General features: G+C 41.7%; 1 protein-coding gene across 1 annotated transcript in view; it reads right to left on the reverse strand.

The window, feature by feature from the left end:
- LOC110492868 (cadherin-23) overlaps nucleotides 1-12,282 on the reverse strand; it is a 582,104-nt gene that overhangs the window by 64,470 nt on the left and 505,352 nt on the right. The window contains exons 47-48 of the mRNA XM_036946709.2: nucleotides 6,997-7,113; nucleotides 6,484-6,708 (exon numbers count right to left, since the gene is read on the reverse strand). Coding sequence (XP_036802604.1) covers nucleotides 6,484-6,708; nucleotides 6,997-7,113 — 342 coding nt within the window. The remainder of the gene's footprint in view (nucleotides 1-6,483; nucleotides 6,709-6,996; nucleotides 7,114-12,282) is intronic.

Consider the following 12,282-nt stretch of genomic DNA (forward strand, 5'->3'; position numbering starts at 1 on the left):
CTCATTGAAAACATCCGAAGTTCTTCAAAGGTAAATTATTTAATTTGAATGCTTTCCTTGTTTTTGTGAAAATGTTGCCTGCTGAATGCTAGGCTTAATGCTATGCTAGCTATCAATACTCTTACACAAATGCTTGTGTAGCTATGGTTGAAAAGCATATTTTGAAAATCTGAGATGACAGTGTTGTTAACGAAAGGCTAAGCTTGTGAGTGAATATATTTCTTTCATTTCATTTGCGATTTTCATGAATAGTTAACGTTGCGTTATGGTAATGAGCTTGAGGCTATGATTACGCTCCCGGATACGGGATTGCTCGACGCTAGAGGTTAACATTTGTACCATGGCAGAAGAATCTGGGCATCCTACGGTGATGGCCAATCGTATCTCAATGGCCGACCTGGGGGTTCTTCTTGTAAATCAGTACAACCATGACTTCCCTGAGAGAGGGTATGAAGAGAAAAGTGAGATGTCAACTGAGGATCGTATGTTTATGGAGATCGTATCAAGCTCCATAACCCTCAAAGACCATCACTACTACTTACCGTTGCCCTTTCGCAAAAAAAGATGTAGTCCTGCCAAACAATCGTGACATGGCAAAGCAGCGGGCTCTAAATATTATCAGGAAGTTCAAGGACAAAGGTTACGCTGCAGAGTACAAAGGCTTCATGGAAGAGATGATAACAAAAGGTTACGCCGAGAAGGTACCACAAGAGCAGCTCCTCAGAGAGAAAAGCAAGGTATGGTACATACCACACCATGGCGTTCACCATCAGCGCAAAGGAACGATACGAGTGGTGTTTGACTGTTCATCATCCTATAAAGGTACATCTCTTAACAGTGAACTCCTTCAAGGCCCTGACCTGGCAAACACGCTTATAGGAGTTTTGCTAAGATTTCGGCAAGAGCACATTGCCATGATGGCAGACATCGAAGGAATGTTCCATCAAGTACGTGTCCATGAAGATTACTTAGACTTCCTGCGATTCCTATGGTGGCCGGACGGAGAAACTAACAAAAGATTGGAGGAGTACAGAATGACGGTTCATCTTTTCGGTGCTATATCCTCTCCAAGTTGTGCAAACTTTGCACTGCGAAAGACTGCAGAAGACAACTGTGAGAGGTACGATGAAGAGGTGATTCAAACAGTCAAGTCCAACTTCTATGTTGATGACTGCCTCAAGTCAGTGGCCACAGAAGAACAAGCCATAGCTCTCACAAAAAACCTCAGGGATGTGTGCTCTCAGGGTGGGTTCAAATTGACCAAGTGGGTCAGCAACAGCCGCACTGTGCTGGTTTCTATCCCTGATGAACACAAAGCCAAGCAGATAAAAGTACTAGACCTGGACAGAGAAAAGTTGCCTGTTGAAAGAGCACTTGGAATCCGATGGAACATTGAAAGTGATGTGTTTACCTTCCGAGTCACTGTCAAGAACAGACCCCTTAAAAGAAGAGGTATTCTCTCAACTGTCAGCTTTATTTATGATCCATTAGGTTTCCTCGCCCATTTGTATTAAAGGCAAAGTAAATTCTTCATGTGCTCTGCAAGCTAAAGTGTGGATGGGACGAAGTCATCCCTGAAGAACACTCTATTTCATGGCAGAGATGGCTCTCAGAGCTGGACCAGCTCTCCAGATTCCAGATAGACAGGTGTATGATGCCTGAGAACTTTGGTCAAGTCAAGACTGCACAGCTGCATCACTTCGGTGATGTAGGTGAACAAGGTTATGGCACGGCAAGCTACCTTAGGTTCACAAAAGGTATGGAAAAGGTTCACATTGCATTCATACTGGGGAAATCAAGGGTGACTCCACTCAAGCAGATGACAAGCAGATGACAATCCCCAGACTGGAACTTGCTGCAGCAACATTGGCGAGTGGACAGGATGTTAAGGTTGGAGCTCCAGATTGAACTTGAGGAGTCAACTTTTTGGACGGACAGCCAGTCTGCGCTAAAATACATCCGCAATGATACCAAGAGATTCCATACCTTTGTGGCTAATAGGGTTGCTATGATCCGGGACCTATCGAAAGCAAAACAGTGGAGGTATTTGAACTCCAAAACACAACCCAGCCGATGATGCCTCAAGAGGATTACATGTTGAAATGTTCCTGAACTCAAAGAGATGGCGCAAAGGACCAGAATTCCTGGAGTAACCAGAAACTCAATGGCCGAAAGTTCCCGAGGAGCTTAGCTCCATCCCTCCGGATGATCCAGAGGTGAGAAAAGACGTAATCGTAAACAATACAAGTGTGGAAGAAAAGAGTCCAACCAGCAAACTGATTGAGTACTATTCAACATGGAACAGCTTGAAGAAAGCAGTTGCCTGGATGCTGAAACTGAAGAAACGTCTTCTACAGTTAAGCCAGAAAAGGAAAATTCTCTCTCAAACTGATCCAAGATCAGATCAGAGTCTGACAAACTCACTGAAGGAACAAATCGACAAGTTCAAACTGACGTTTGGAAAAGAAAGTCTGTCTGTGGATGACCTAGATGAAGCAGAAAAGGTCATCATTCGATTTGAGCAACAACACCACTTTAAACAAGAGATTGCACTAGTTGTGAAAGGAAAACAATGTGCCAAGAGAAGCGGCTCAATCTGTAAACTTGATCCAATTGTTGACAATGGCATTCTGAGAGTAGGAGGAAGGTTAAGCAAAGCTGCTATGCCTACGGAACTAAAGAATCCTATGATCCTCCCCAAAGACTCCTACATCTCCAGACTGATCTTACACCACATCCATGAGCAGGTTGGCCACTCTGGGAGAGGTCACATGCTTTCTAGACTTCGCCAGCGATATTGGATACCCTGTGCCAACTCCTTAGCAAGGAAGATCCTTAAGAGCTGTGTCTTCTGCAGGCGGATGCAAGCTAGAGCTGGAGAACAGAAGATGGCCGACCTTCCACAAGATCGAGTGTCACCTGATCTGCCGCCTTTCACCCATGTGGGCATAGATTACTTCGGCCCCATAGAGGTGAAGCGAGGCCGCGTTCATGTGAATCGGTATGGTGTGATCTTTACTTGCCTTGTGAGTCGAGCTGTCCATCTAGAAGTTGCTAGTTATCTGGATACTGATTCCTGCATCAATGCCCTGCGCAGGTTCATCTGTCGAAGGGGCCCAGTAACAAGTATCAGAACAGACAATGGCACCAACTTTGTTGGAACACACAGAGAGCTAGGAGAAGCTCTGAAAGAGCTGGATCACAACAAGATTCAAAATGAATTACTGAAGGAAGGAGTGACATGGTCATTCAACCCTTCCTCTGGAGCCCACCATGGGGGGGTATGGGAGAGGTTGATCCGACTGGTGAAAAAGATCCTCTATTCAGTCCTTAAAGAGCAAGTACTGGATGATGAGGCTTTGCAGACAGCCTTGTGTGAAGTTGAGGCGATTATGAACGACAGACCAATCACTACTGTAACAAATGACCCTAATGATCTAGAACCCCTGACTCCGAACCATCTGCTTCATCTGAAAGCTATTCCAGAGAAGCGACCTATACTCACGAAGGAGATGGAAGCAAGTACAATATATCACTGACCTCTTCTGGAAGAGATGGATCAGGGAGTATCTTCCACTTATGCAGGAGTGGAACAAGTGGAACAAAACTAAGAGAAACTTCAGTCCTGTTGATCTTGTGGTCATCGTCGATGACACCGCCGCAAGGAAATCTTGGCCAATGGGGCGTGTGGTGGAGGCTTTGCCAGGGGCCAAAGGTCTTGTACGGAGCGTCATGGTTAAGACTAAGACCAATATTTTACAGAGACCTATCAATAAACTCTGTCTGCTCCTTGAGGTGACGGAGTGACACACACACACACACAGTGGTCCATCTTAGAATCACGTGCACCTCTGATTCGTTGATGTCGTACTCTTACATTCTTTGATGTCATAGTCATACATTTTTGGACGTCAAACTCTTGACATTTTTGGAAGTTGAACACCTTTCCACTTCAACTCAGACTGAGATCTATGGACTATTTTCCTATATGGCACCTTGTATATTTGTATATAGCTATGAACTGTAATAGTGCTCTGGTATAGAATGTTTTGTGTGTTGGCTCTACGTTTGAATATTAAGTCATTGTTGTGCATTCAGTGCAGTCAACAATTAGGGGCCGGTATGTTAGGAGCCGATTTGGACATATTTGTATAAAAGACTGAACATACTGAGCTCAATGTATATTTGTGTAAATATATGAAATATTAATGTACATGATGAAATATTAGGTACGTACCTTTATCATTTATATTTTCCTGATTGAGATATATTCATTTGTTAGTGTAACTCAGTTTTTGCCCCCCCCCTCTTGCCCATTCATTGTATTGTGGTAAGTGTGTTAGGATAAAGGCTGGAAGTTGGGCCTTCGGGGGAGGGAGTCCTTGCTAGATGCGGTATAGTTTTTTGACCATACAGACATACAGACATACAGACAGGTCATAATATGTATTTTCCATATCAAGTATTCTATGCTTTAAGTTGATTGGAGAATCATTTATTTGTTAGATATAAGAAGAATAAACATTTTTGTTGCACCATATCCTTGGATGTCATTGAATGTTTGGCCGTCGGGAAACCTTGAGTGTGGACTGTATGCGTACCAAACAACCCCGCTTCAGGCTTGGGCAGTGGCTATGGTAAAGACGAAAGGAAGCCACTACAATGGCCATTGAAATGTTAGCTATTGAAATTAGATATAATATCAAGGGGATAGAAATCCAGTGCTTAAAAACAAAGGTGTCATTGTACGCTGACGACTCATGTTTTCTTTTACATCCATACTTTGGATCCCTGCACAGCCTCATAGAGGATCTAGATAATTCCTCTAACCTCTCTGGATTACAACTGAGCCGAATTGTACCATAATACGTATTGGATTGAAGAAGAAACAAATCTAATCACATTTTATTGGTCACATAAACAGGGTTAGCAGATGTTATTGCGAGTGTAGCGAAAAGCTTGTGCATTTAGTTCCAACAGTGCAGCAATATCTAACAATTCCACAACAAATAGCTAATGGAATAAGGAATGGAATAAGAATAAAAAAATATATACATATATGGATGAGCAATGACAGAGCAGCATAGTCTAAGATGCAATATATAGTATAGAATACAGTATAGTCACATGAGATGAGTAATGCAAAATATGTAAAAATGGTTAAAGTGACATTATTTAGGTGACTAGTGTTCCATTTATTAAAGTGGCCGATTATTTCATGTCTGCATGTAGACAGCAGCCTCTTTCTGCTAGTGATGGCTGTTTAACAGTCTGATGGCCTTGAGATAGAAGCTGTTTTTCAGTCTCTCGGGCCCAGCGTTCATGCACCTGTACTGGCCCCGCCTTCTGGATGGTAGCGGGGTGAACAGGCAGTGACTCAGATGATTGTTGTCCTTGATGATCTTTTTTGGCCTTCCTGTGACATCGGGTGCTGTAGGTGTCCTGGAGGGCATGTAGTTTGCCCCATTGATGCGTTGTGCAGACCGCACCACCCTCTGGAGAGCCCTGCGGTTGTGGGCGGTGCAGTTGCCGTACCAGGTGGTTATATATATATTTTTTTAAAATATTTCACCTTTATTTAACCAGGTAGGCAAGTTGAGAACAAGTTCTCATTTACAACTGCGACCTGGCTAAGATAAAGCAAAGCAGTTCGACACATATAACATCACAGAGTTACACATGGAGCAAAACAAGCATACAGTCAATAATACAGTAGAAAAATAAGTATATTAAACCAAGTGAGCAAATGAGGTGAGATAAATAGGCCATGGTGGCGAAGTAATTACAATATAGCAATTAAAACACTGGAATGGTAGATTTGAGTGTGCAAAGTAAAAATACTGGGGTGCAAAATAAATAAATACAGTAGGGGAAGAGAGAGTTGTGTCGGCTATTTATAGACGGGCTATGTCCAGGTGCAGTGATCTGTGAGTTGCTCTGACAGCTGGTGCTTAAAGCTAGTGAGGAAGATAAGTGTTTCCAGTTTCAGAGATTTCTGTAGTTCGTTCCAGTCATTGGCAGCAGAGAACTGGAAGGAGAGGCAGCCAAAGAAAGAATTGGTTTTGGGGGTGACCAGAGAGATATACCTGCTGGAGCGCGTGCTGCAGGTGGGTGATGCTATGGTGACCAGCGAGCTGAGATAAGGGGAGACTTTACCTAGCAGGGTTTTGCAGATGACCTGGAGCCAGTGGTTTTGGCGACGAGTATGAAGCGAGGGCCAGCCAACGAGAGCGTACAGGTTGCAGTGGTGGGTAGTATATGGGGCTTTGGTGACAAAATGTATGGATGGCACTGTGATAGACTGCATTGAATTTGTTGAGTAGGGTGTTAGAGAAAGGGGGTACAATTTTACAAGGGGTACAATTTCTGTTGTTCCGGTTACATAGTAAATCAAATGTGTGTCTTAAAAAGTTATGATGTGCCCTTTTTGATTGAGATTTGTGTGTGTGTGTGTGTGTGTGTGTGTGTGTGTGTGTGTTATACCAGTTGATGGGTCCTCCAGTCTGAGGTAGTCCCCTCTGGGCAGGTGTAGCAGCTGGTAGATGACCTGTCCGTTAGGGCCTTTGTCTGGGTCCACAGCTGACACGGACAGCAGAGTGGTGCCTGGCTGAGCGCCTTCCAGAATCTTCTCTGAGAAGTTGGCCACTCCAAAGGGTCGGAACCGCGGGGCGTTGTCATTCACATCCAGCACGTTCACTATCAGTCTCGCTGTTAATGGTTGAGCGGTAATTGAGAGGGTTATTATTGTAATGAGACAGGAGAGATTAAGAGCATTGTCGTTCAACCTATTTTGAGTCTATTGTACTGATTGAGGTTTGTTTGTAAGGTAAGTATGCTTGGTTTTATCATGAGCTGCAGTAAGTCAATTCCTATCTACTTCTGTTAGTTTGACAAAGTGTTGAATCTTGAGAGACATATAGGGCCACAAAAAGGTGATGAAATACCAAATAATTCTTAAAAAAAATAGAATTAGGGTGATTTTAGATGAAGACTCACCATTAGGTACGCTGACTGACATGTCGATGACATCACTGGCGTTGTCATGCACCGACACAAGAATCTCAAAGGTGGCCACCAGCTCTCTGTTGAGTGGGTTACGCACAAACACAGCACCTGTGGGAACACACATGCACAGGCACACATTCACAGTTCACATATACAAGCATATAACACAGACACACACACACACACGCACAGACAGACACACGCATGCACAGACACATGCATGCACAGACACACACACACACACACAGTTTACATACAGTTGACTTAAACTGTATACCATGGGTGCCTGTCTGAAAGTGGGGGTGCAAGAAATACATATAATCCTGCAAATCCGTGCTGTTTCTTCACAAGGGAATCCATATTTATGAACAGAACAAACAAAAAATGTTTAGGTTCTGCCACAATAAATTATACTGAAGTCGAGAACTTTTTCTTCATCTAGGCCTATGTGCCAACAGTGCGCAACTAATTTATTATAACCATTACAGATAACACATCCCAATTGAATATATATTCAGTCAATAAAAAAATCTATACAAAAAAGTACATTTTAAGTGAAATATTAGAAATTCTAAAGCTAATTTGACCCATGCACTAACAAGTTTCTTCAGTATAAGCAGCTTGACTACTGCTAGTGTACTGTAGCTTTATTGATCTACTGAACTTCAACAAAAGATGTTTGTTGAACATTGTTGATTAAGAATTAAACCTCTGAAACAGCCTAAAAACAACCTCAGAGTAGATTTACCCCCTTAATGTACTTGGTCATGTAAACTTGTTTTTTCATGTAAGACATCATGCCATTGCACTAATTTAAACATTATGGGGAGGTTATCCCGGACACAGATTATACCTTAATAACAAACGTGCATGCCATCTGCAAATACAAATACAATTATTAAATTACGAGCCTAGTTGGTTTAGCCAAGGAAAAAGTCAGGAACCTTCCCGCTAGCCATGATTGACTGAGATAATGGGTGGGCTGGACATGCCGAGAGATGAGTTCAGATTGGTCTGCCATGCTTCTGTGTATAACATGAGCCGGTCATTATGTGTAGGTAATCCTTTCTAAAGTAGCTTTATTGAACAATATCCCATAGTGGAACTGCAAAAGGGTTGCTCTCCACTTTATGGAGGACCAAGTTTTGAAATCTGTGGAATGCCCAGTGGAATTAGAATATGATAGTTAAGGAGATGGAGAAAATTCTGGCGTTTGATTACAAATATGCATAGGGAGTCGAAAAGAGAACACACAGAAGGCTATTATATAAAACACCTGTCTCTGGATTACGTCTTCAATCTAAGGGAAATGATGGCATCCGTGACAGGGAGAAGCGTCCATTCATGAATATGGGTAAGATAGTCTAGCTAGCTACATTTTCTGATATTACACATTTCTGATTTTGTCAGAAAGTCATTTTAATTTCAAGTTAAAGTGTACTGTTAGCAATCTAGCTAACGTTAGCTGGCTGGCTCGCTAGCTAACATTATGTGTATTATCTGTGTAGTAAAATGACTCGTATCTCAGAGCCATTATTATGGCTCATTGTTTAGCTAGCTAGCTACATGTCTAAACAAAAAACTCCACTACGCAATTAACCATTTCAATAGAATGTTCATGATGTCACTGTGACAACTGTCGATAGACATAGCTGGTAAATTAGCTCTGGATAAATTCTCTGATTTCAGAGCACTCGTGTCTGTGGGTGCCAGAGCGCAAAATAACTGACGAATTTACGAATTCTCAACACCATTGAATATGACCGGTGTCAGTAAAAGTTGGCAAAAAAAGAGTATTTAAATTGTTGCCAGTAGCACAGTTACAGTCACCAATGCTACTTGATAACATCAACACAGACAAACCAGCTCTGCTAGGACGAGTCAAATGGTCAGTGTGAGCTGTTTTCTTCTTCGTGTCTGGAAGTAGCTAGCAAGTTAGTCAACATTAGCCAGTTAGTTTTGGTGCTTGACTGCTGTTGTTAGGTCAGAATGCTCAGATCAAACCTAGTCTTCCACCAGAGCGTCTACAACGCTCTGAGTTTATGAATGACCAGAGCCCACTCTGAGCACACTCCAGATTGAATTTACAAACACACCTGTAGTATAAACCAGCCATTCATCTTGAAATCTTTGGTTGTTAAGTACATGGCCTCCCATGTGACCCTTAAAGAGATGGGTGGGGCTAAGGTATACTGACAATTAGGCACGGTAGGCTTTTGGTTTCTCTCCCTCTCAAAACAGAAAGAAATAATTCTAAATAACAAACTGGCTTTATTTACCACAGTGTGAAAGAGTGATAGCTCCTCTATATGAAGTGAGTTTCTGAAACATTGAGTCCTTATTTGTTGATGTGAAGAAGAAACTGAATGAAAGAGTCCAGCAAGGATAGGGAGGGGAAAAAGGTTGCCCATATTTTCAAGACCTGATCTACTATATTTATTTGTGAATTTTACTAATGTATTTAGGCAATTTAATATATTTGTTCAGGCTTGGCCTATGTAGTAGGCAATTTCGCAGCATAAAGCTATATTTGTCAGCGTAAAGTGACTCACTCATTCGTGACTTTGGATAAAAATAAATAAGTACCAACATTCTTTCTGATAGTCTTTAAAATATAACTGTTTTGACCAAGGTAATCTGCTCATCTTGTGTGTGTTCATTTATTTGTGACATTGTGGTTACAATGAAGAATGTAAACAAAATAAATCAAATAAATCCTATTCATAATGATAACCAGATGTGTGTTGCTTGTCATTTTATATTTTGAGGCAATACAAAGCATACACATACAAACATCAACGACATCACACCTTCCTAGACCCGGATCCTGTTTCCTGTATTTATTAGTCTGCATGTCTATTCAACATTTGGCTAAAAATAAACCATTCCATGAATTAAAAACAGATCTGTTCTTAATTAATGGAATGGTTTATTTTTAGCCAGGAGAACATGTATTTGATACACTGCCGATTTGCAGGTTTTCCTACTTACAAAGCACGTAGATGCCTGTAATTTTTATCATAGGTTCACTTCAACTGTGAGAGACGGAATCTAAAACAAAAATCCAGAAAATCACATTGTATGATTTTTAAGTAATTAATTAGAATTTTATTGCATGACATAAGTATTTGATACATCAGAAAAGCAGAACTTAATATTTGGTACAGAACCCTTTGTTTGCAATTACAGAGATCATACGTAGGGATTTTCAGGGATTTTGGGATTTTGGCCCAATCCTCCATACCGACCTTCTCAAGATCCTTCATGTTTTGGGGCTGTCGCTGTACAATAGGACTTTCAGCTCCCTCCAAAGATTTTCTATTGGGTTCAGGTCTGGAGACTGGCTAGGCCACTCCAGGACCTTGAGATGCTTCTTACGGAGCCACTCCTTAGTTGCCCTGGCTGTGTGTTTTGGGTCGTTTTCATGCCCCGACCCATCTTCAATGCTCTTACTGAGGGAAGGAGGTTGTTGGCCAAGATCTCGCGATACATGGCCCCATCCATCCTCCCCTCAATACGGTGCAGTCGTCCTGTCCCCTTTGCAGAAAAGCATCCCCAAAGAATGATGTTTCCATGTCCATGGTGGGATGGTGTTCTTGGGGTTGTACTCATCCTTCTTCTTCCTCCAAACACGGCCAAAAAGCTATATTTTTGACTCATCAGACCACATGACCTTCTCCCATTCCTCCTCTCGATCATCCAGATGGTCATTGGCAAACTTCAGACGGGCTTGGACATGCGCTGGCTTGAGCAGGGGGATTGTAATCCATTACGGCGTAGTGTGTTACTAATGGTTTTCTTTGAGACTGTGGTCCCAGCTCTCTTCAGGTCATTGACCAGGTCCTGCCGTGTAGTTCTGGGCTGATCCCTCACCTTCCTCATGATCATTGATGCCCCAAGAGGTGAGATATTGCATGGAGCCCCAGACCGAGGGTGAATGTCCGTCATCTTGAACTTCTTCCATTTTCTAATAATTGCGCCAACAGTTGTTGCCTTCTCACCAAGCTGCTTGCCTTATTGTCCTGTAGCCCATCCCAGTCTTGTGCAGGTCTACAATTTTATCCCTGGTGTCCTTACACAGCTTTCTTGTCTTTGCCATTGTGGAGAGGTTGGAGTCTGTTTGAGTGTGTGGACAGGTGTCTTTTATACAGGTTACGAGTTCAAACAGGTGCAGTTAATACAGGTAATGAGTGGAGAACAGGAGGGCTTCTTAAAGAAAAACGAACAGGTCTGTGAGAGCCGGAATTCTTACTGGTTGGTAGTTGATCAAATACTTATGTCATGCAATAAAATGCAAAAAATCATACAATGTGATTTTCTGGATTTTTGTTTTAGATTCCGTCTCTCACAGATGAAGTGTACCTATGATAATAATTACAGACCTCTACATGCTTTGTAAGTAGGAAAACCTGCAAAATCGGCAGTGTATGTCCCCACTGTATGTTTTCACAATGCAATGTGGCACATTGACAAGTCAAATTGCTTTAAAAACTTATTCGGAATCAGTGTCCCTTCCATGGGACGGTCGAGCTAACGTAGGCTAATGCGATTAGCATGAGGTTGTAAGTAACAAGAACATTTCCCAGGACATAGACATATCTGATATTGGCAGAAAGCTTAAATTCTTGTTAATCTAACTGAACTGTCCAATTTACAGTAGCTATTACAGAGAAATAATACCATTCTATTGTTTGAGGAGAGTGCACAATTCTGAACATAAAGTGTTATTAATTAACAAATTAGACATATTTGGGCAGTCTTGATACATTTTTAACAGAATGTAATGGTTCTTTGGATCAGTCTAAAACTTTGCACATACACTGCTGTCGTCTAGTGGCCAGAATGTGTATTGCACGAGGGGCGGGAATAATACATTATGGCCTTTCTCTTGCATTTCAAAGATTATGGTACAAATAAGAATACAAAAGAACGGTTGGTTGTTTTTTTGTGTTATCTTGTACCAGATCAATTGTTTTATATTCTCCTACATTCTTTTCACATTTCCACAAACTTCAAAGTGTTTCTCATCAAATGGTACCAAGAATATGCATATCCTTGCTTCAGGGCCTGAGCTACAGGCAGTTAGATTTTAGTATGTCATTTCAGGAAGATATATTTTTTTAAAGGGGCGTATCCTTAAGAGGTTTTAAGTAGCCTTCTAATATTAGAGAACAAATAAATATACTAAAACAATAACTTCAAAATCAGTCCATTCATCACTGGATTTCTTCAAATTGCTGTGCAGGAAAACGATGTCTTCCACCATGCCTGGTCGCA

Source organism: Oncorhynchus mykiss, chromosome 16, assembly GCF_057628025.1.
Source record: "Oncorhynchus mykiss isolate SJ-2025 chromosome 16, ASM5762802v1, whole genome shotgun sequence".
Lineage (NCBI taxonomy): Eukaryota > Metazoa > Chordata > Actinopteri > Salmoniformes > Salmonidae > Oncorhynchus > Oncorhynchus mykiss.